General features: G+C 39.8%; 1 protein-coding gene across 3 annotated transcripts; it reads left to right on the forward strand.

The window, feature by feature from the left end:
* The first annotated feature begins 12,831 nt into the window (after nucleotides 1-12,831).
* On the forward strand, nucleotides 12,832-25,110 carry caprin1a (cell cycle associated protein 1a). 3 transcript variants are annotated; one of them, XM_084403482.1, is made up of 19 exons: nucleotides 12,832-13,012; nucleotides 13,697-13,828; nucleotides 14,483-14,545; nucleotides 14,637-14,723; nucleotides 14,924-15,162; nucleotides 15,237-15,319; nucleotides 17,368-17,520; nucleotides 17,609-17,658; nucleotides 17,797-17,880; nucleotides 18,166-18,345; nucleotides 18,419-18,509; nucleotides 19,219-19,271; nucleotides 19,350-19,460; nucleotides 19,546-19,674; nucleotides 21,826-21,979; nucleotides 22,106-22,306; nucleotides 22,404-22,510; nucleotides 22,610-22,670; nucleotides 24,462-25,110. In XM_084403482.1, the coding sequence occupies exons 2-19, from the start codon at nucleotides 13,697-13,699 to the stop codon at nucleotides 24,524-24,526; spliced, it is 2,043 nt and encodes a 680-aa protein (XP_084259608.1). In that variant the 5' UTR covers nucleotides 12,832-13,012; the 3' UTR covers nucleotides 24,527-25,110. The 3 variants fall into 3 exon arrangements, with proteins under 3 accessions (XP_084259608.1, XP_084259609.1, XP_084259610.1); XM_084403483.1 differs by having other exon boundaries at nucleotides 12,851-13,012; nucleotides 19,594-19,674; XM_084403484.1 differs by lacking the exon at nucleotides 19,546-19,674 and having other exon boundaries at nucleotides 12,851-13,012.
* The last annotated feature ends 387 nt before the right edge of the window (nucleotides 25,111-25,497 follow it).

Raw genomic sequence — 25,497 nt, forward strand, 5'->3', positions numbered from 1 at the left:
GGAAGCTCCTTGCCTCAAGAAAGAGTGTCCCAGGAGTTCCCAGAATGCCCTCTGTGCTTTGGTCTGTTTTAGCAGACTGACGGGTGTGCTCAGGTTTCGTACTGGGAGATAAGATCAGGTTTGTGTGAATTCTGTACAGCAACAAGCGCTGTTCAGTGCTAACCCCCCAGAGCAGATGCAATATCGCACCACATCTGAGGGCCAAGTGCAGTACAGTCCAAACTACAGCCAGTCACGCTACACATAAATAGGACCCAAGGTCAAAGGTTACACTTCCTTTGAGTCTAAATATTTTCAATAATTCAGTCAAAGGAATAAACAAAACTGTGTGAGACGCTTCTTGATTCTGTCTGAATCATTTGAGCTTTAGGTAAAGACATTTTCCAAACAAAATAGTGTTGAAACTCTAACAGTGTATCCGCATTAGCATGGTTTCCAGTTAATATTCTTTGAATGGTACATGAATACGGTAGTGTTTCTACTATTTATTTAGTATTATTATTATTTATAAAAAAAAATCAAAAAGTTGCTGAAATGTAGCAAGCTATTTTTGTTATGTAGCTTATAGTGTTTTCCAGTTTCAAGTTTAGTTTTTCTATGACTTTCTGTAGATGAACTGACTGTGTTTTTGAGTATAGTTTGTGTAACACTAGCTTCTGAGTAGTTTTTTAACCAGAAAAAAAAAGCGTTTGTTTGAAAATGTATCATGTCTGAACTGAATTATGGCTGGATGGCCCATTTTAAATAAGCTAAGTGCTGAATATGTGATTAATATGCAAAATCATATATTTCATTGTGTCCATTTTAATGGGAAGCTGCTAAATGGTCCTGCTTGCAGTGATGAATCAAAAGTACTTTCTCTCACTCATTCTAGGTCACGAGGAGATGGATGCGCTGCTGCTGTAACTTCACGGCCTCACAGAAGTAGTCTGCTTTCTGTCAGTCTCAGTCCTGAGAGACTGCTTCAAAGGAAGAAGATCAGCTGCAACTGAAAGATAGAACGAGTGAGTGCGGGCCTTTGCAGCTCTTTCCCTCGGAGGGGAGGTGTGGTATAGAGAGGAGAGGGAGGTCACGAGTGAGGTGCACTGCACACACACACATGTGCACAAGTATTAGTGACTCACATCTCCAGTATGTATCAGCTCCACAACTGTACAGTAGCTCACCAAACCAGCATTCATAATGTGTGTAACAGATACGACTGTTGGACTCCTACTATGTGTCAGGCACTGAGTGATGTTTTTATGACTCTTTTATACTGTACTTTTCAACAAATCAATGCAGCCTTGGTGAGCATAAGAGATTTCTTTAAAAAAAAATCTTAATTGTTTCAAACTTTTGACCAGAAGTGTATGCACACACACACACACACACACACACACAGTTCATTTGGGGTCTGTAAAAGTTCACCCAAAAATTGTCATTTACTCACCCTCATTTGATTCTAAACCCGTAAGACTTTCGTTCATCATCAAAACACAAATGAAAATATTTAAAATGAAATCTTAGAGATTTCTGTCCCTCTATTGGAAGTCCATGCAACGACCACTTTGACCCTTCAAAAAGTTCATAAAGAGACCGTAAAACTAATCCATATGAACGGTTTAGTCCAAATTTTCTGAAGAGACTGGATTGCTTAATATGATAAACAGAACTTTTGAATGGTGGTGTATTATATAAATATGATAACATATATAAGTTGCATTTGTGAAATATAGTTTCAATTATAAGAGGAATAAGTAATATACAACTAAACTTATGTTATTATTATAATAACAACAATAATAATAAAACATTTTGCAGATTCTAAAATTTCCCTGAAAAATATTTTTATCTGTAATGTATAGCAAGTGCTCTGCTATCTGGTTCATGTTACAGTGCATGAGCTGTACATAATGTTTTATGCGACTGATCCTTAATGTACAGGTGGGCCCATGTGACCCTAGTGAGAAAACAAGGCTTTCACCATGTGCTCTACAATGAAGTGTTCCCTTCTTTAATGTCAGTCGCTCCACTTTTACTGCCAGTGGAAAGTATGCACTCAAGGGCCGTGGATGAAGAGTGCGGGGCATGTGGGGGACTAAGCCAACTCATCTGGCAAACCATGAGTGTCTTAACAGCCTTATCGTGATGAGCGCTTTTAAAGCACTGTAGAACTTTTATTTAGGCCTGGAGTCCATGCTCAACGCACATCAAAAGTCCCAAATGGTTCTCGAAGTCTTCGACAACATTTTCCACAGTAAGAAATCAACCTAGCCATCTCTAATAAAATAGGTGCTTCTAATAAGAGTGAAATGCGTTTATGTTCCATCCTCTCCCAGGCTGTAATCTCACCATGTGTGCACGACAAGGAAAGAAAGTGTCATTGGAATTTAATGACACATGTTGTGAATCCATGGCTGTAAGCAAAGACCTTTCATTAAATATCAAATGGGAAATGGCCCTGATTTAAATCAAAGTCTCTTTAAGACTAAATTATATAAAGTCTTTGATTTAAATTGTGCAGTCAGCACAACAGTAAGTCAACACTTGTGACAAACAGGGCCACCAAGGGAAGAGAGCTGACCAGATTGTTGAGGTGTTGGAAGACCCCTGAGTAGTGTTGAAGAGCAGATCTGCATTCATTGCAGCTGGCGAGCAGACGTCTAGTCAAAACTCCTGCTAGCGCCTCTTTTCTCTCCCCCACCCCCCCCTCTCTCTTTTGCCGTTCTGTCTCTCTTTCTGGTCCCTCCTGGGGAAAAGAATATTTCTCTCTTTGATTTCAGTCTTGGCACCAAATACAGCTCCTTTCTCCCATATGGGTAAACATCCTCACACAGAAAGAGAAAGGAGGAGTAAATAAAGAACCAAAAAGAGCAGCAACAACAACAAAAAAAGGTAGCTGACCATTAGCTAACCATCATTTCCACCTGTGCATGGACGGACGTACGTCCTGATGAATGTCCATGTTAATAATGAGAGGTCATAACCCCCACAGCTGGATGCAGTGACATCTGAACACACACAGACTCATAGACCTCTGTAGAATAATGCACTGCTTATGCAGATTTTGGATCGGATATTGTAATGACTGGCCAGTGTTTTGTAAAAGGTAATGAAAAATAATCTACACGACCTCCAAATGTTTGGGGTCAGTAAAAATGTTTTTAAATATTTAAATGTTTTTAAATATTAAGCTCACCAAGGCTGCATTTATTTGTTAAAAATAAGGTAAAAACAGTAATATTGTGAAATTAAAATTTACATGAATTTATTTTAAAATTAAAAATGTTCTATTTTAATACATTTTAGAATTTAATTTATTCCAGTGATGGAGAAGCTGAATTTTCAGCATCATTACTCCAGTCTTCAGTGTCCCATGGTCCTTCAGAAATCATTCTAATATGCAGATTTGGTGCTCAAGAAACATTCTTTATTATTATCACAGGTGAAATTGGTTTTGCTGATTAATATCTTTTTTTCTTTTCAGGATTTTTTGATGAAGAGAAAGTTTTTTTCTCAGCATTTATTCAAAATAGAAATCTTTTGTAATATAACAAATGTATTTACTGTCACTTTTGATCAATTCTCTCTTTCTCTCTGTCTCTCTAAAAATCTTACTGTTCATTTAGGAGTCTTGGCTTCAAATCCAACCTGTGTAATGTTCTTTGCCTCATTATTTCCTGTTATCGCTTACCTTTTGCCATCAATAAAAGAACAAAAAATGATTATGTAACAGAGAAAATGTTGACTTAAACACTCCCTGAAATGGGGGTTCTTTTTGTTGTGGTTTTTAGTCTTTTAGCTTTAAGGCCATCTATAAACTAGTGTCCTCCAAAATGCTGACAACATTTATTTTGCTATTATATAAGAATAAAGAACAAACTACAGATTATAATTTAACTACAGATTAAGAAACAGAAACAGAAAAACAAAATAAAAACTATAAATAACCCATTAGATGTGTAGTTAGATTTATAGTTGAAACCAGTCGAGCCGTGTTGCCAGTGATGTGTATAGATAAGGAGACAGGCCCAGATGGACGGCAGGTCAATGGGGGTGAAGTGGACAGACTAAGCGGAAAGATGGAAAAGGAGAGTGAGACGTGGTGGGACGCTGAGAGAGAGAACGGATGAAGAGTGTGCAGAAATCAGAGGGGCATCTGGAGAATTCCAGTGCTTGTCTGCAGTGCAGCGGGAGTGAGGCTTCAGCTGAAGTGTTTGTGGGGCCCCTGTGGTTTTTCAACCAATAAATCCACTGCATGTCTTTAATATGGGCAGAATGTGCAGGCAGAGGAGTGCTGAAGGATGTATGGCCATTACTCAGCGGCCCACATCTGAGAGAAGAGCTTGGCCTGGGACGGCGCAGTCAACTCCCTCCTCTTTCTCAGTCTGAGAGCAGACGGTCAGCTCTGCAGAGGTGTGAAAAAGAATGGATCTCCTGAAGCTCAGGCCACTGACATATAACCTAAATGACAGCCAGTGCTCACGGAGTGTTTTCTGAGTGGGGCTAAGAATGAGGGAGAGAGCATGTCTGGATTATACTCTGAGAAGCTGGATCTCTTGAATTTGTCTATTCAGACGGCTAGTTGTTGATTAAGATTTTGTTGTGTTCATTTAGTATTATACAACAGTTTAGTTCCGGTGCATGAAGTGACAGGCTGTCAGCTATATGCATGAATGCTTCCTCATTAAGTCTCTGTGGCCACTGACTTCCAGTGTGAAAATTGTGAGAAATTAAATCTTTGAGGAAATGTCAAACAGGAGACAGCAATCCACCTTGATGCTTAAGGTATTTAAAGCTAACGGATCTCAATATAATAAGTTATAATTTTTTATTTAATATATAGAAGCTCGTGTAGAACTGAGATTTTAGCGGAAATAAATAGACAGTGTGCGTTCATAGAATCTATTGTAGTGGGGATTTATCGCTGACTCTTTCTGCAGGTTACATTGTTATGCCAGAAGGTGTAGATAAGCTGTCCGGCAAATCACTCATTCAGCTTTTTGCTTCGGAGCCGAGCGGTTGTCTTTACAGCACACACAGGAAGGCGACGCAGAGATGGAGGGACTACTCTTATCCAGGAGGTGGTGAACGCACCGCTCCTTCCCCCGGAGGAGGACTGAGTGGAGAATCTCTTGTTTCTAAAGGGTTTATTTCTGTTCTGAGGAGTTTATTGAAACTTTGGGTATCACTGGCCCTCTGGGTCACATAAGGCGATGTTTGACAGTAAGCGACGCTGTGCTTCCTCATTCTCAGCCCCCCAGTGCAGGAGTTTGTGTTTCGAGGATGCGATGCCTCCTTGCGGTTCCGTGGAGCCAGGTAAGAGTCATAACACACTCAATTAAAGCACCTCTAAAGTCCTGTTTACCTTGGTGGCAAATAAAGATGCCCCTGTCCTGCGCGCAGAGATTGCGGTCCTGCTGGCGAAGGACGCAATAGAGCCGGACCCCCCAGCCGAGATATAGTCAGTGTTTTACAGCCTGTACTTCATTGTACCCAAGAAAGGCGGTGGGTTACAGCCAATCTTGGTTCTGCGAGTCTTGAACCGGGCCCTTAACACTATCCCGTTCAAGATGCTAACACAGAAACATTTCCTCACGTGCGTTCACCACCAAGATTGGTTTGCAGCGATCAACTTCCATGTTCCGATTTTGCCTCAACACAGACCATTCCTATTATTTCCTTTGAGGGTCGGGCATACCAGTACAAAGTCCTTTCCTTTAGGCTGTCCCTGTCTTCCCGCTTCTTCACGAAGGTCGCGCAGGGTGCCCTTGCCCTATTAAGGGAAGTGGGCATCCGTATTCTTAACTATCTAGATGACTGGCTTATTCTGGCTCACTAGCAATATCTGTTGTGCTAACAGGGATCTGGTGCTCAAGCTCCTCAGCCGTTTGGGGCTTTGGATTCGGTCAACATGACGGCACGTCTCTGCCTGAACTCATTCAGGGGCAGAACAGTGGTTCCAGTGAAACAGTTTCAGAGCCTCCTTGGGCATATGGCATCCGCAGCCACGGTCACGGCTCTCGGATTGATTCATACGAGACTGCTTCAGCACTGGCTACATGGCCGAGCTCCGGCACATATCAGGTGGTCATCGCGTTGATCTGTCACCGCATTTTCAGCCCGTGATCGACCTTGCATTTCTATGGGCAGGGGTTCCCTTAGAACAAGTGTCAAGGCATGTTGTTGTCACAACAGATGCCTCTAGATTGGCCTGGGGTGCTGTATGCAACGGGCATGCAGCTTCGGGCTCCTGGACAGAACCTCAGCTGCAGTGGCATATCAACTGCCTCGAGTTGCTAGCAATACTGCTGGCCCTGCTCTGGTTTTGACCTTTGATGCTGACGGACAACACTGCGACTGTGGCGTGCATCAACCACCAGGGCGGTTTACGCACACGTCGCATGTCGCAACTCTCCTGCCATCTCCTCCTCTGGAGTCAGCAGCGGCTCAGGTCGCTCCGTGCCATTTACATTCCGGGCAATCTCAATTGTGCGGTCAACACACTCCCACGACAGCTCAAGCTCCCAGGAGAAGGGAGACTCCATCCCCAGGTGGTCCAGCTGATCTTGAATCGATTCTGAGACGTGCAGGTAGACCTGTTTGCCTCCCATTCTCCCATTGCCAGCTTTTTTACACCCCGACAGAGGTACCCTCGGCACGGATACACTGGCACACAGCTGACCCCTTGAAGTGGCACGACCTGGTCATCAGGTTCCTGAGAGGCGCCAGGAGACTAAATCCTGTGCATTTACATGGACCGCACGCAGAGCTTTAGGAGCTCAGAGCAGCTCTTTGTCTGCTTTGAAGGACAGCAGAAGGGAAAGGCTGTCTCCAAACAGAGGTTGGCCCACTGGATAGTGGATTCCATTGCCTTGGAGTACCAAACTCAAGGCATGCCGTGCCCCTTCAGAGTGTAGCCTCCCCCTGGGTGTTAGCGAATGAGTCTGATGCCAGGCCCAGTAATTGTGTGCATGCCCCCGTGGCCAGCCCCTGTACTGTGCTGAGAGCCCATATGTAGTGATTCCCCTTGGGTAATCCCATATGTGTATTTCTCCATGGTATGTTTTCCCCGATGGTAAATCCATGTCTTTCCTTTGACAGTGTCATAGCTCTGCATTTTTAGCCGTCCTATTCCTTTCCAGGTAGGATCTACCACAGAGATTTCTACCACAGAGATTTCAGATATGTTGTACTGCCCCAAAGGTCAATCCATATGTGTATTCTCCACATGTTACCTCGCTACGGGCAGGATGTGGCCTCCGTAGCGTCTCTTTCCATCTGGATTTAGCACACTTCCCCAGTGTTATCCAACCAGTCATGGCTGAATAGTGTAAAGCAGAAAGGAACAGCAGCTATCGACCTTCTCCTTGGAAAGTTCTGTCCTTTCGTCCCACCAGGTACAGAGGTCTGTTTGACTTACATGGGACGCTGGGAAGAGTCAGCAGTTGTGGCACTTACTACAGGGACCCCATAACATCAGTATCGACGTGACGTCAAACGCGACTGACTGAAAGGGAAGGTCTTGCTTACTCTTGTAACACTCGTTCCCTGAAGGAGGGAACGGAGACGTTACGTCCTTCCTGCCACAACTGCCACAATCTTCATTGGCCCGTTTTCTTACTTACCGAATGTGACTGGGCTCCCAAGTGAGACCCCATAACGTCTGTATTGGCATAATGTCTCCGTTCCCTCCTTCAGGGAACGAGGGTTACAAGAGTAACTGAGACGTTCTCATCTCATGCAGCCGAAGTAGAAGTGGTTCAATCAAAATGCCACATCTGTAACTGCATGAGAGGATAATATATGAGTCCATATTTTTTCCGCTGGAAAACTCTTCGGTTTTTAATGCTTTATTTAACATCACAACCAGCATAACAAGTGGAATACCCTGAATCAGATAAACAAATGATTATCTTTTGACGTCTCTACCGGGAAATAACCTGATTTCTAAAGAAAGTCTGGTAAAGGGTGTCATCCGCGTACCGGTTTGCATGTAAACATGCTCATTGAATCGTTTATTCAACCGAATCGTTCAAAACACTGATCATTCACAAACAAAACAAAACACACTAATGCGTGTTGCTCGGAAACATCACTGAACGACTTTACTGTCACCAAAGACTTTTTGAAAGTGACAATTGATTGTCACTTTTCTTTTACAGTGCAAAAACACTCAAAGTAGCCTAACTGGCAATACTGTGCTTAAAATGTAAGTTACTCAGTATTAATTTAGTGTTTATTTAACTTTTCTATTAAAACACTATCACTCTTGCAATGTAACGTTGGTCTTAAATCAGCACAGCCATGTCATTACCTGAACCCAATCACATATGCAGGAAGTTATTACTGTTTTCCGGGTCATGACTCGTGACCGACAGGTCGTGTTTTGTTATCTGCTTCTCGTCATGTATTAGTCACTGTTAAGCACAAGTATCTTCTGTTTACCTGTTTTTGCTGGTAGCCGACCAGCTGGTGCTAGCAATGCCGAGGTCACAGGTTTGATATCCATGGAGAACACCCTGTATATAATATAATGATATAACAATGATAGATATAATGTATATCTTAAATGCAAAGTCATTTGTTTGGGATAAAAGTGTATACCAAATGCATTTGTATTAGCAAATGCATAAATATAATGCAATGTAATGCAACCTTTTTGACTACAACAAGGCCTGACTGTCCACAACATTATTCAAAGCTCATCTTGAATTAGTTTTAATTAGTTTTAATTGTCCATAGATTAAAATAACTAATAATTATGTATTAAATAGTAAAATTCCAGAAGTTTATGGGTGAATTCATTTAAGAAAATGTCTTAATTTTAAGGTGTTCCAGCTGGTTTTAAAGCTTGTAGACTTTGGATGTTTGCTGAGAGGACCTATTTGGACCTGGTTCAATGATTGAGAACCACTGATGTTATATTTAATGTACAATGACTTTTTAAGTCATACAGTATGTATGTATTTTTCTTATACATTTATTTACTCTCCAAGATCATAGTCATTTTACCCTGTTTCTTATCTGTTTACATTCTTCCAAAGTAAATGTCTTTTGAGAGATTAGCGCCATCTTCTGTTTCAGATTACACTTCCCATGCTCTCTAGGTGTGCAACTTCACATCTGAGTATCTTCATGCAGTGAACAACTGCTCACCAATAAATGGATACTGTAATGGGACTGGTACTGCAAGAAGTCTGTCTTTGATATGATTAAGGGGATACCGGGTGAATGGAACAGGCATTGAAACCAGACGTTCTCATACAGTTTCTTCTCTGTTTACATTCAGGTTGCTAAGATAAAAACAGCTCTCACATGGCTGCATATTAGTTTGATGAACTCCAGTGATTATTGTATTCAAGCAAATCCGTGTTTGGCTTGCACATTTGTTTTGTGTTCAGAGGACACGCTGAAATACAGTATAATCACAGGTGGACACAATTGTAGGCCTGTTGGCAACACTGACCATCTTCAGTGCAATCAAAACAGAGAATAGGTTTAGGATTCTATGAATAAACTCACAATTTTTGAACTCGCTATGGTGTCTCTGTCATTGTCTGTCTCTTGTCTCCCATGTGAAGCATGAAGCAAACATTTTTGGACACAGTGCTGATTACCATCATAACCCTCTGTCTGGGACGCTGCTCCTGGCTCAGGCTCAGAGTCAGCCTGTTTGTAGCTCCATATGTCAGTACGCTGGCTGCCTGGAGATTTGTGGGCCATCATCAAGTCTCGCTTGCAAGACGCTTGCTAGGAGTGGCTTCAACGATTTCGCATTTCTCTTCGCTTTTTTCATCCCAGCTTTCACTTTACTTTTTTTTGGGGCTCATCAACTGTGCAGAGAGACCAGTAATCATCCTCTTTCATGTGGTTGGGATCCTTTCACAATCCAAACGCTTACCATTTGTTTGTGTCTTTTGCTGCCATCTCTCCCACTCCTGACTAAGACAGATTTAAATACTCTCTGGGACCTCACACGCAAATGAAATAACATGGCGGCGATAGCAGCCATGGATGCAATTATCCTCCTCTTCAGTATTCCAGTCTGCAGATCTCTCCCATCGGCTAGCATTGGTGAAAATTAGTTAACAGAGTGAAAGAAAAATTATGAAGTTTATCCTTATGTCTATGGGCCACATGCAGTGCCACTCTGTTATCACAATGGTCCTCCAATTATTCTTTGATCTCAAACAACAATTTTTTATTTATTTTTTGAAAAATACAATTATATGCATGCATTATACAAAAATACAACATAAACGTATATTGAATGAATTAACTCAATTTTCATTCATTTTAAAATGTCATTTATTTCGGTGATGGCAAAGCTTAATTTTCAGCAGGCGTTACTCTTCACATGATCCTTCAGAAATCATTCTTACATGCTGATTTGGTGCTCAAGAATCATTACATATTATGTTATAATCAAAGCTGAAAACGGTTGTGATGCTTCACATGTTTGAGGAAACCGTGATACGTTTTTTTCAGGTGACGGTGATTAACAGAATGTACAAAAGAACAGCATTTGTTTGAAAAATATTTTTGTAACAATGTAAAAATCTTTACTGCCACATTTGATCAATTTAATGACTCCTTGCTGAGTAAAAGTTATTAAATACAATTATTTTAATACTATATCTTTCTTATTGGCTAGGGCTTCACTTGTTACAATATGGCAGTTATTTGTCTCTCTAATGAGTCTTTGAAAAAAAAAAGTACCATTGTCTAAGAATCTTAGCTCCTACGAAATATCTAAAATGAGTTGACCCATTAATAAATATGAAATATAGTTTATTATATATACATTTTGGTTTGTTGTCTGGGCCTACATTAATGTTTACATAAGGCCCCAGAGACAGTTTTCTTCACCACTCACTAAATTCCTAACACTAAAAATACATGCCTTGCTGCATAGTGCCAAAATTGCAATCGAGTTTATCTACAAATTTTATGTGTACGGTCTTACCATAAATAACATGTTGATGTCAATAATGACAGTAGATCCCACACACAGCTCTTTATATCTCAAGCAGTCTTCTTCAGAGATGAGACCGTAAAAAATGGTGAGCCAAAACCAGACCATATTGAAGAATAACAAAAACATAAATTACTGAATCATGGAAGAGACACAGAGCGACTCAAATCCCCTGATGGGATCATCTTTGAGCTTTGAGCTCAATGGGAGAGTGATTTATCTAGCATTATAAACATTTCACATTGGTAGGACAGTATAGCTTTCTCCGTGTCAGTTCATATGATTCACCAAAAATAATATCTGTGAGTGATATCACTACTAGAGAACTCTGTGCACATCAGCACAACCGCTTGTATGGAACAGATGCAGACACAGACAGAGCTGTTAAATGACCTGTGGTCCACAGAAAGAAGCTCACCAGCTCTTCGCTAAAACACCATTGATCTTTATGGTGCCAAACTCTGTATAAAAATGTGGCCTGATATAGCTGAGTGATTTTTGAAGCTGGTCTGAGCTTTTGACTGATAAAACAAAGATAATTATTCTAAAAAAACAGACGTCCACATAAAAGCTTCAGTTCAGGAGGACATATACATGCAAGACACATGCATGTGTGCAGCCTTGCGTGTTTGTGGGTGGCTAAATCACTCTCAGTTGTCATTTTTCTACATGCTCAAAAAAAAAGTCTCCTTTCCCGTCAGTGCGAATAAATTCCTTACCCCTCAGACGAAAGGGGTCTCTTACCACTCCACTTTGCGGTGAGACTATAGCACACTAAATGGTGGGGGCAACTTAAGCTTGTGGCCATCAGACATACCGAATATAGGAAAGAGAGTATCCCTGAAAATAAAGCAAGACATGATTTTCATAGAAGATTTCTAATATTTCAAGCCACTGAACTATCATCTCTGAACACTGATATCATAATAATATATGTTTTATGTTATCCTTAGACACTAAAATGATGATAATATATATTTATTATTAGTGTCTATGTGAAGGAGATTGCTTTGGTGGAAAGTGAGAGAGTGCACCCTGTTTCACTTACACTCCAAATTGGTAATTTGTTGTCACTGTAGTTTGTAGCCATCAATGAGAAATGTTCACTAGAGGAGCTCTTCTGGCCTGCAGTGCCACTTTACAGCTCAAGTCTGGCCTCTAGTGGAGGAAACTTATACTACAGGCTGAGAGCTGGATGATGACATCACTGTTCTGCAGAGCTGAATTGAACTCATAGGCTTATTGATTAACTTTACAGTTACTGAACTGAACTGAATCAACACTGAACGGAGTTGAATTGAGCTGAATAATGGCAATACTACTCTTACTTTTAACTATTACTACTTTTTAAATATGTTTTACAGCAGAATTGGATTCTTTTTTGCATCATTGGTCATTATCTTCCCTATTTATCACTGTAAAGCTGCTCTGTAATAACGAGTTATATAGCCTAAATGAAGGTGACTTGATAGATAGGTAGATAGATGGGTAGATAGACAGACAGACAGACAGATTTAAAATAAGTCAGTATTTTCTTCCACAAGTTTGGAAGCACTTGGTTCTGTTTTTATTTTACTTATATATATATATATATATAAGTAAAATAAAAACAGAATATCAACCAATATATATATATATATATATATATATATATATATATATATAGTCAATCATGTTCACTGTAGAAGTATTTAATCTGTCAAAACTAAGAGAACCGTAAAGGCATCAATATATTTTTGGACGGAAAAACCCCGTATACAGAGTGGTGATAAATATCTGACACAATATCTATAAAATATTTTAACAAAATAATTACCTTGATTATAAATAAGGGGTTTGTTTATAAATGATACCTTCTTTTGGATATGAGTTCAGGCAACAGACACAGACACCTAATAAGGGTCCTTCAGCGCTTCTGCATTGTTAAGACGAAACTCGCGGAGCTGCTGGAGTTGCCGGGGAGCGTCTGTTATACTTGTAGAAAATAACATCTAAAACACTGAAATTCAACTGTATTATACAAGTAAATCTTTCAAAACATTGAAAGTAAAGGTAAGACGTCACGGTTATAAGAATAGTCAATGTTCTGCATCCACGAAAGCGATGACCAGCTCAAGCTAGCGGCTAACGATCACAATCCGCTAAGTCAGAGAATGTAATAGCACGCGATTAAAGTTTAATCCTCTAATTGCAGTTTTGTGTTTATATGTTTACATTTATGTGTTATATGACGTCTGATTGCTCGTTCATTCTGTTGTGTGTTAATACGTCTATCTAATAGAGCTGAAGGGGTGTGCTTTTGGCCAACAGTCGGACCATCCGGCCAAGAAGAAAGATTTGAGTCTGCTAGACTTTAAAGCGTTTTAGGATCACGCTGAATTATACTATAGATGCTGCAAGGATATTAATCTTCTTCTGCTCTGTTGTGGAGAATTGGCAGTTTGTTTATATAATAATTGATGGATTTGGAAAATTGGGGGTTCATCCCAGACAAGTGGGGGTTTCAGTGTCTTCAGTTGGGATACCCGATAGACCTTTGTTTGCTCTCTTGACCAAAAATGCAGGTTTAAATTTTGAGTTTTTAATTAGCTGTAACTTGTTTCTTTTTGACCTGTATAAATGTATCATTGAATATCTTCAGATGAAATGTTTAATTTTCATGCGTACTACTTTTATGTAGTTAATTCTTTGACATCTGGAAAATATGACAAATCATCATTGGCTTTATCTTTGCAGATGCCATCAGTGACCACTGGCGACAATGCTGTTCACTCCTCCAGTCCGGATTTGGGCTCTGCGCCATCTGATGCCCTCAAGCAAGTTCTTGGTGTAATTGACAAGAAGGTTCGCAACATGGAAAAGAAAAAGGTAACTTAATTTTAAGATGATATTAAACTGGATCCTATTTATTTACTTCATACACAATCCTCATATTATTGTGCGCTATTTATCAGTGCATGTAATTCCAAAGAATTTTTTTGTCTTTGTAATATTTCATCAAAAATGTCACTGAAATCTTGCTAGTTATCTAATGCAGATTAACGTAAATGCAGTTCATGTTTTTGCAACATTGGCTTCATTTGTTGTATGGAATAGCCATATAATCAAATCAGTTTGCAATGGGAAAGATCCAGTCCTCTCCTATACATTTTTTCTCCTGTTATCCTGTTTTACTTGAAATCTGCCTCAATTCTTTCTTAATACTGATGTAGTGTCTTACATGTCACATATCTTTAACTGCATTACTGACAAGAAGAATTTATTTAAGAACGGCATTGGGTTTCTGAAATGTTAGTCTAGTAAAGTGTAATGAATGCAAATAAAAATTGTACATGACTGATGAATCTTAATTTACAATGAACCTCAACCAATAATATAGTGTGAAAACAGACTTCTCTGTGGTATTAATTTAATGGTATAAAATATGATGACAACTTTACAAAAAAAGATAGTCGTATCTGATCTGCATTTGCAATGTGCATTCCACTCCTCACCATTAATATGAGCAAACTCTCTGTTAAGAGCAAGCTGGATGATTACCAGACAAGGAAGAACAAAGGAGAACGCCTCAACCAGGATCAGCTGGTAAGTGGCCTATATTCAATGCTTGTTTTCTGTGCTCCAATATATTGTTTTATATATTAAATGCATGTGCTACTTTGTTTTATATGTGTAGGAGGCTTTATCTAAAGCTCCGGAGGTGGCACACAACTTGGACTTTGCCCGTGAGTTGCAGAAGAACTTCCTGGCTTTAAATGTGGAGGTAAGTGTGTTTTTGATTAAAGTTTGCCTCAGTGTCATCTCAGCATTTGCATTCACTCTCATTCCCACCATCTAGGCTAAAACCTTTGATGCAAAAAATGCTGCGGGACGCAACAAAATAAATCTCGCCTTGACCTCAGCGCAGAGTTCCAGTTTGTTTCGACCAGTTGATATTAAAATTTGTTGTTTGTTCTTTTGCAGATGCAGAAAACGGTGAAAAAGGCGACACGACGGGAGCAGTTGAAGAGGGAGGAGGCAGAGCGCAAGAGACTGAAGGCAGTGCTGGAGGTGCAGTACCTGCTGGAGCAGCTGGGGGAGGAGAGTGTGAGGCAGGACCTGACTCAGTCTAGTGGGGAAGCCCCCTTGCTAACAGAGTCAGAACTCACGGGCCTGGACGAGTTCTACAAGCTGATTGGGCCTGAGCGGGACTCTAGCGTAAGGTGAGGACAGGTCATTTGTGTTAGATAATTCGGCATGTTGGGATATCTTTATCATAAATGACTTTTGATTCCAGGTTGGCCGAGCAGTTTGAGGAAGCAGCCGTGCATTTGTGGGAGCTTTTGGACGGAAGGGATAAAGCTGTGGCTGGAACCACATGTAAGTAACGTTTTCTGACAGTGTTTGCCACACGAGAATCATTCTGGGGGTACATTTTATATAGATATATAGATATACTATATAAATATTAGGGGTGTGGCACAAGATCTCGCAAGACTAAAATGTGACGAGATTTCCTGTCCGCTCCCTATACACGGAGTTCACGCAATCGTGAATTTGAAAGTAAAAGTAAAACACAAGCTCCCTGATGCATAAATACAATAGTCTGTCTCCCAATACCCATCTCTGGACTGTTTAGTTGTGGCTATGGTCTCTGTTTGCACTTCGAATATTGAGAGAGTACTGTAATATCTCAAGGACAACAGACAAGGGAGCCTCCGTTTCTGAACTTTTAATCGGAACGCAAGAACAACTGTAGGGACAAACGCACTCACTCATTTCTCTCTACCTGGCCTTGAACTCGCCACATTAACCCTATAACTGCCGGTGCAAAATAAAATGGCAATTTCACAACAACGATAAAGAGTCTGTGAGCTACAGTACTTTGATTATGGTTGCACTTGCACTTATTGTTTGCACTTAATAAGACTAAGAGAAAACTGTTATTTATACTGTTTTTATTTCTGTGTTCAATTTGTGGAAAGGAGTTCAGTTAGGTCACACACAGCCTCAATTAGATGTTCTGAAAGCTCATAAATGTACAGTAAGATCTGATGAGACTCATGCGAAATCATACAGGAGAAAAGCCAGTCAGTGAAAACCTTTTACAGTGCTTGTATATTGTTTTCTTTTACTGCATTATTAATGGGGATATTAACATGCCTAAGACTTTTGCACAGTACTGTATATATTTATTTATATTTGTTCACTGTAGAAATTAAATATTGGTTCATCTTTTATTAAAGCTGTATTTTGTTGTTTTATTAACATTGAGACACAACAGCAGGAATATTAGGCTGCTGTGACTGTCTTAAGACCGAATGCACAGACCGAATAAAATGACAAACATCCGGTTTCTTTCTCAACTGTTCACTTATGACATAACCGAGAGAATACTTGCCGAGACGGGTATTTTGACATTGAATGTATAAATTGGCAAGACAAAACATGTCCAAATGACAAACTTACACTCGATGTGATGGTTAAACTTAGCAGTTCATCCGCGAATCACATGTGTGCCAAACCGTGGGGCCTGGTCCATACGGATCCGTTTCATCCCTATACTATAATACCACTACTACTACTTCTACTAATAATAATAATAATTATAATGTTATAATACTATTCCTATGACAGTAATAGTCATGTATAACAAAGCTCTATTGTGAATGTTTGTCTTCACTAACACTTTGTCATCTGAACAACCAGTTAGTAAAGGGTGGTGTATATTTTAGGATTGTGAGACTTGCGTCACTTTAACAATCCGTACTAGAACTGTTTACAGGATGAGTGAATCTGATTCAAACCGCTAACACAAGAGTGAGTTTGAGGCTGTTTCGTAAATGTTTTAAAAAGAACCATTTCGTAAGAGTAATTTGTTTTTGTTTTCACTGCTTGTCATTTGTTTGTTTCAAAATTGCGTTTGCAATCGTCAAAATGGTCTTGATCCATGTCAACTGTATAATCAAACTAATATTTGCTCTCCAGTGAGTCTGAATACCAATGCGGCCATCCCTCGCTTGGCCTCCCTGTGAATGGTGGCACTTGCAATGACTTTTGAAAGCTTTGCTCTGTCTCGGGCCCACAAGGGTCAGCAGTGCTTCATGCTGACTTGTGACCCACGTCAGCAGCTGGGCAGGCAGCCAGTGGTGTGCGCAAAGCCTCTCTGCTGGAGGTTTCAATGATGGACAGGGCCTGCTTGCATATTCCTACAGAGAGGGTGGGAATCACGATAGTATCAGATTGTGCAAACTCAGCTTATGAGACATTGCTGTATTTATTTGCTGATATTGTTGCTGAAACAGTTTTTGTGAGCTAAGCTGAAATTACCCTCAGTGAAGAAAGATGTTTTTTGAGTCCAAATGATTGGAGACTAACTGTGGACCATGCTAAACCTTGACCCCTTGAATTTTATGTTGCTTTAACAGACAAAGCCCTTAAGGAAACCTTGGACAAGATGCTGCTAAGTGGGTACTTTGATCGTGCTCAAACACATCAGAATGGAGTGTGTGAAGAGGAGACGGGGGCTGCGGCGGCAGCAGCGGAGTCATCAGAGAGCGAGGACCGCCCCACTGAGCCAGGTAAAAACAAAAGCCATCAAATTTCAGAGAAAAGAAACGCTTCCTCGCACAGCTGACGGCTCATGTTGATGTTCTTGTCTTTTCACAGAGGGATCCGCTCAAGAATACACAGAAACTATTGAGGTTGAATCAACAGAGGTGCGGATTGATATTACTATACTTTTTATGTACATGCTCGGAGTAAATCCTAATTTTGTGGAAACATTTCCTGGACTGCACTACTTCAGCCATAGCATTCTTAATGCTCTTCACCTCTTTTTTTTTTTTCCCTAATAGTTTGTAAACAGACAGTTCGTTCCAGAAACCACCTACTGCAGCAGTGACAAAGAACAAGGAGCAGAGTGGAACACGAGCTCTCAGGTATGATTCACTTCACAGGGTTCCTACGCAGCTTGGAAAAGTGGGTGGGAAAATGAAAAAATATTTGCAGATATCTGTACTATATACCAAATATAAAGCTGAAAATAATGCTGTATGAACTAAGAATTTATGTTAAATAAGGTCTGAAAATCTACAAAGAGGTTTGGAAATTTGAGTCAGGAAAAGTATGGAATTTTGAAATGTGTAGGAACCCTGACTTCATTTGTCAAAAAAAGCCAAACGTTTTTATTTCCTTGTTTACACCATGTGATCATTGGTTTTCAGGCGGTCAGTGCCCTTCAGCAACCTCAGCAGCCCCCTGCAGCCATGAGCCCAGCTCTGGTCAGCTCAGAACCACACACGCTGAACGCCGTCCTCCCTACCCCTGCAACAGATCCCGTGGTCCGAAAGCAGGTGGTACAAGATCTCATGGCTCAAATGCAGGGTACCTTCAACTTTATGCAGGTAAACTGCAGATTGTTTTATTCATCTCTTCAAATGTAGCAGTGGCCTTTTCTAACTTGTGTACTGTGGACAGGACTCCATGCTAGAGTTTGAGGGACCGCCTTTAGATCCTGCAATTGTGTCGGCGCAGCCCATGAAACCTGTTCAGATGGTCTGTCCACCAGGTTGGTATACAAACTTTAAAGTAATAGTGTGCTCTTAAAGCAAAAATTGTTAAACTTATTATACTCAAATGAGATTTTTTTTTTTATTATTATAAAAAATTATTATTATTTGAATATGGCAACTTTCGATGCATCAGGTCAGGTTGGGCATCATTGACCATTGGGCATCTGATGCCATTGGTTTTTGTTTCATGACCAAATAATGTTGATTTTTCAATGCCTGGCATCATATTTGGTTTGAGAGCTATGGCAAAGTCCAAAGATTCTTTGCACCAGTACGATTATGGTATTTCATTACTATTGTAGCATTTATTAATATTTGTATTGTTTATTATAATAAACAATAAATAGTCATATTGTTATAAAATGTTTAATTATATTGTTTATAGTAAAAAATATATAATTTTGTAATAATTATTTATATATATATATATATATATATATATATATATATATATATATATATATTTGTATATATTCAATATTAAGGTTTAGTAATTTTTTGGGCTTTGTCATTTTTCTTTATTTATTAGTTTTTATATTTCTATAAAACTTTTAATGTTTTCAGTTTTAGTCATTTTAGTGATTCAACTTGTTTTAGGTAGTTGCCAATAGTTATTTTATTTCAGGTTTTTTTTTTTTTACCAAAATGAGTTCATGCCACTAATATGCTAAAATGTTACTCTTTCAATGTTTTCTGCTGACACAGAATCCAGACTCCCCCAACACAATGCTCTTTCTGTGCAGCCTGAACACACGCAAGTAAGTTCAATGACCAAAAACATGCTTTCAAACATGCTTTCAGGCGTTCCTGAAACCCTTTTCCGTTTTGGTTTCCAGGTCCCGATGGTTTCGGCTCCAAAAGAGGCTTACTCCTCCACACCCCCTCTCTATCAACCCCCTCATAACTCTGAGCCCCGACCACAGACAGACTCCATTGACCCCCTGCAGGTAACGTCGTACACCACAGTCTTCACAGAATGCTGTGTGTACACTATGGCATAGATATGTGAGTGACGTAGGATATACACCCTAGGTTTCCATGCCTCTGTCGTCTGAGCAGCCCCCCACCCCTTCCTCTCAGCCCCAGGTGTTTCAGCCTGTCTCCAAACCCCTTCACAGCGGCATCAACGTTAACGCAGCTCCATTCCAGTCCATGCAAGCGGTAGGCCTCAACCTGTCTACCCCTCCCTCTCCAAATTCACCCCCTGAGTTTGTCTCCATTCTGCTTCTGTTCTGTTTGTCATGCTGCGTAAGGAGCCGTTCACACAGAACACATATTTGCATTACATGGTGCTGCTTTTCCATTGTCTTTCCATGTAAACAAGTGCTATACAGAAATGTTTGGCCATTGCGATCACGTCTCGCATCTCAAGTCAAGTTCAACTTAAAAAAAAAAGCATCTTTAGACCTTTTTTTTTGTTATTTAAATGCTGTGCGTCTCATGTTTTTTAAACGAAAAACACTCATTCCGTGTGAATGGCCCCTGACAGGCTTGTTTTGTTTAAAAAGATATGTTTCTATGAGCATCAGCATTTGTGTTTATCATGGTCAAGCCTGTTGTGACCCATTACTTGCTGCATGACTATAACTAACAGTCAATGAATAAAAAAAAAAAAAAAATTATGTACCTAAAGTTTACCTACTTTGTGTAGATAAATGATGTCCTGTTTGTCTATTCCTTATCTGTTTAAACTAGGGATGGCCCGATACCGATACTGGCATCGGGGATCGGGCCGATACTGTCCTCATATACTCGTACTCGTACTCATAAAAATTCGCCGATACCACGCACCGATACCACGTACATTTTGCGAAACGAAACTGGCCGCCGCGAGTGCTTTGTCGAGGTGAACTGAGTCATAGACGCACGAGCTGGTCGAGCACATCCCTTTAAACAGACAACAGTGGAAAGTTTGTTCAGTGCAGTCCGATGTCAATGGCAACGAAATTAAACGAGGCATGTAGCTTTAGCTTATTATATTAACGTTAACTGACGAGAGAGAGAGGCAGAGAGAGAGACAGAGAGCGAGAAGCGCACTTCTGTTGAATGCTCTTGATTGCTGATCGTTCACTCAGCACGTTATTTGGATGAAAACTAAATCGTATATGTAAGTAAAGTAAAACATGAACTGTTACCTGACTGAAGTATAACGAGTGGTTCCCTACATTATTACAGGACGTGTGCAGAGGTCAAGAAGTTTCATGAATGCAAACATCCGAAGCGCGCGCCCCTCAAACCAGCGTCTCAGCGCGCGAATACTGAATTAAATTGTCTTTCACGTCTTGCGATTGTACGACAAATTCACACACAACTATGTAATAACGCCCGTCTTGGTGAGTATCCTATAGTAAACAAAGTCGGTTATATCTCAAATGAACGTAGCATGTTCAAATGCGGTCCGTGCGCTCGGTCTTAAAGGGGCAGCAGTTTGATAAACCTGCTTCTATGTTTTAATGTTAATCAAACAAAGGACAAAGAAATTACTCACTGCTCTTGACTAAATAGGCTACCCTTTTCAACTTTAGAAAAATATCCATCTATATATAATTCATACAGTAATCATATGCTTTTTTTCACATTTGATTACTTTATTCAAATTTCTGTACCTGTTAGATCTACCCGAAAAACTCTAAAAACACTGTTTATTTCATTTGTAGCCTTTCTTTGTTCTATTGTATTTATTTGTCCTATTTGTAATTCGATTGTTTGTTTTTATTTTGTTACTGACTGCTTACTTGTTTTAAATTCACATTAATTAGGCTGCTAGTTTTTGTTGTAGTATAAAAATTGGATTAAATAATTGATATTTCACTGGTTTTGACAAACATTTGAACCGCTGACCTAGTCCTCAGCACTGAGCCCTGCTGAAGCAGCTCTAAATATGTGCTGTGCTATTAAATGAAAGATAAAATATGATAGAGCAATAGAATGAACAGTGACAGTAGGCTTACAGAAGCTCATATGCATTTTAGCAGGCTTAATTAAGCATGAAAATAACTGAAAGAAATATATATATTTGATGAACAAATTAAGCCAACTAATATGATTTATAATCTTTTGGTTTATCTACTAATACATTTAAAAATTACAAATGCAGTGAAAATTCAGGTATCGGTTACGGTATCGGTATCGGCGAGTACCAAAAATTACAGTATCGGTATCGGACTCGTTCTGCAAAAAGTGGTATCGGGACATCCCTAGTTTAAACATTTATTCACCTAATAGTCTTAAAGGCTGACATGGCATAACAGTCCAAATAAATAGATGCCGCATGCTAGTTTTGATATGCTTACATGTTCTCTCCTCCATTAGGTGTTCAATTTGAATGCTCCAGTTCCTCCAACCAGTGAGATGGACTCGCAGAAGATTTCTAGCCAATATCAGAGCGGTTACGGTCAAGGCTACAGCACACAGGCCAGCCTTCCAGCTGAGCAGCAGGAAATGCCTCAAGAAGCCCTGCAGTCGGGTAAGAGATTTGCTGCTAAGTTGTGCCATTTTTGTGTATGCGTAATGTGTAAAGATATAAAATAAATATCTTTATTTCTTATTATGTCTTATGTAATATGTGTAATATACATTTTTTTCTTATTAGTTGGCCCTTTCCATTCTCAAGACCAAGGTATTCCGTCTGCAGGGGGACACCAGTCTGCACCTCAGCAGCCCTCGGGGCAGGGCACAGGGTTTGGGCGGCCAGGTCAGTCCTTTTACAGCAACAGAGCAATGCCACGAGCTGGACCCAGAAATCCTAGAGGTGCTTTGAACGGCTACCGTGGACCATCAAATGGATTTAGAGGTGAGACAGGACGACTTTACTCTGTGCCGAGACATTCTAGTCTGAACTCCAGTACGAAATCATACAATTAAACCTTTTTTTTTCTCCATATGTTTAGGTGGATACGATGGATATCGTGCTCCTTTCCCCAACACTCCTAACACCGGATATGGGCAAACTCAGTTCAGCACTCCGCGAGATTACTCCAACAACACCTACCAACGGGTAACTTCAAGAAAATGAATACCGTGGAGATTTGAGAAGTCCTAAATATGTGTTTCTGTGATCGGTCATGTTTTGAAGTTCCGTGTGGTTTCTTTACAGGACGGATATCAGCAAAGCTTCAAGCGAGGAGCTACCCAGGGACCTCGAGGTTGCTCTCGAGGTAATGCTCAAGCGATGCGATCCTAAAATCTTTGGGAAGACTTGTTTCTTTTTGGCCACTTTGAACATTCAGTTATTGAGAATGTTTCCCCTAGCCCATATTTTTACTCCTATCAGTGGTTTGTTTTGTTATTTTTTTGGCTTATTGATTCAAGTAAGCCAACTTTGATGGTTTTAATATACTGATGTGTTTTACAGAGACACAGTGGAGAGCTGAAACTGTCAGTGTTGTGATTTTTCAGCCAGGTCATGTTTAAAACATAGATATTCCTGTAAACTTGAAAGATTTTCATTAATTTATTTTTTTTATAAAAGAAAATGCAAAAAGTTAACTGCCACTGTCGGTCCAATCCATAGGAGTGTTTTTTAATATTTTTTTGGCCTGTCCCCTTTCCCACACTTGGTTCTTGCCTGTTTATTGGGTACTGAAGGCATTAATTGTTTGTTTGTTTTTTTTCACCCCATTTCATTTGAAGATTTTTTTTTTTTTTCTGCTGTCCTGCCCTTTGTATGCTCATGTCACTCCTTGAGAGAATGTTTCAATAAAGATGTGTTGCATTACCTGCTTGTCTGCCGCTGCTTCCTTTTTGCTCTCCATGCTGAGAAGTCCTCTCACCTGTCCTGTGACCCTTTGTCTGCTAAAGTGTTTGAGGTTGACTGTTTCTTTAAGTCTTCTAAGGGGAGGCAGGTGATTGGTCCGCTTATCGGTCCATTTTCTGCAACTCTGCTGTTTGCTTTCCTGCCCCTTGCGTCATTTATTATATCCTGCTTTTCAACAAGCTTAAGAGTTTGTCTTAATTGGGTGTGAAGAGTTGATCAAACAAAATGGCTCTCAGATTGCCTCCAATCGGGGAAGCGATAAAAGACATTGCTCCAAATCAATCCATAGCTGATGCACTGCTTTTCCTGCTTTAAGTTAAAAAATGCTCACAAAAAAAATCTGTCATACTAAAACTGTATGATTTTCTTTATTCCTTGGAATATGAACGTGTTTAGCGCAATGTTGACACTGCTGTTTTCTATACAATGAAAGTGAATGGTGACCATGACAGGAAAATATAGGAGTACTTTAAATATTAAATCTAAAAGTTGCATAGACTTCTTGACTCACTGATCACAATTCACTTTCATTGTATGGAAAAAAGCTGAAAGAAAAGAACATCTGGCATAACATCCCCTTATTGTTGGCATATTGGCATATACCGTCAACACAAGAAAAAAATATGGGTTTGGAATTGCATATGGGTGAGTAAATGATCCAAAATGTTTATTTTAGGGTGAACTGTCCCTTTAAATGGTCCTTGCGTGACCTGAACATTAGCAGCCGTTTGGTGGATTGCACATAATTTTAGGAAAGCTAAAAAAAGGTCATGCAAATTTCGGAGAATCCTGCTGCGCACAATGATGTTGCTACTGACATTTTCTCTAACTGCTAAAGATGGTTTAGTTTATTACATTTGCAGAGCCTTTTATCTTTATCATTTTTACTTCATTTTTTTCTCAGTCAAGTTAACAGCAAGACTTGAGTACATGTGAGAGTATTTGAGGGCTATAATGAGTTCTGGAGCTGTTCGGATGAATCTTTTGGTTTATAGGATTTACAGTTTGCATTTTAAGACTTGTAGTATAAATGTAGATAATGTGCATTCTTTATTGTGCTGCTTGGTGATTTAGGAACAGCTTGTACCATCTCAAAAGCAGGGAAAGTGCTCATTGTAATCGGCACAGAAATCATTGAATGCGACTAGACTATTTAACTCAGCATTGATTTTCTGATGTATTTGGGTTTCAGGACGTGGGGGATCATATCGGTCCAGCAGAGGAATGGGTCCCATGGCTGCCCAACAGACCAGCTAAAACCAGTCCTTTAGCCAATATCAGCCCTGTTCCACCCTTTTATCTCCTCCACCCATTTGGACTCAAACTCAAGCCGTGCCACTCCAGACCATGTAGTTAGATGACTGCATCTTAGCAAGTAAGGACACAATCAATGGTTTTGGGAAAATACAGTATCAATGAGACTATAGCGCTCCCAGCACTGTAATTGCTCAGAGCTCTCAAAGCTTTCTCTCAATCATATGCTATTGCACAGCCTTTACACATTTGAGACAGAACACGTGCCTTTGATTATGGGTGTCTGGATTTTAATCGATCTTGGTGGAATAATGACTTGGTAGCTGGGAACAGCCACTAGATTTTGAATGTGAAGTACACCGTATACCAAAGGCACTTAGTTTTTGGCCAAACGAACTGTTAAGTGAATGTGAAGAATTTTCTTGTACGTACTGTATTGTATGTTATTTTCTCTTTTTTTGGCTCAGCCAAATGGTTTACAGGAATTGCATTGTACTGTATGTGGCTGAATGACTGCTTCATTGTATTTCTTCCTATTACTGTTGATTAGACTTAATGCTAACAAATAAATGATTTTTGAAGGACAAGCCACTTTAAAAGTTATTCTGCACGCATTTAGTATAAAGAAAGAGCAGATCGAATCTTCTTTGAGGTAATCAAATACACTTGAGCATTTAATATCTTAAACACAGCAATTTTTTTGATTATTAGTGCTTGATTGATATGGTCACAAATGGTTTTTGATGGGTCAAGTATAGCGCAACCGTCCAGAAACTTGCGACCTAGAACCCACTTCATACTAGTTCTGGGTTCAGTACAAGTTAAGCTATATTGAAAGCATTGTGGCATCATCTTGATTAGCTCAAAAAATGATTGATTCCTAATCCTTTTTCTGTGGTTGTGTCTAATTTTAGAACTTTGTTGCCATGAAAACACAATGCCTTAAAGTTTAAACCCAAAAAACCCATGTAAAA

Source organism: Rutilus rutilus (genome assembly GCF_951802725.1).
Source record: "Rutilus rutilus genome assembly, chromosome: 3".
NCBI lineage: Eukaryota > Metazoa > Chordata > Actinopteri > Cypriniformes > Leuciscidae > Rutilus > Rutilus rutilus.

Bases quoted from the DNA above. Each gene is read 5' to 3' on its own strand.
- caprin1a (XM_084403482.1), top strand. From the start codon at position 13,697: ATGCCATCAGTGACCACTGGCGACAATGCTGTTCACTCCTCCAGTCCG. The intron at 13,829-14,482 runs GTAACTTAATTT...CTCTCTGTTAAG, and splicing joins GCAACATGGAAAAGAAAAAG to AGCAAGCTGGATGATTACCA. The intron at 21,980-22,105 runs GTAAGAGATTTG...TTTTCTTATTAG, and splicing joins TCAAGAAGCCCTGCAGTCGG to TTGGCCCTTTCCATTCTCAA.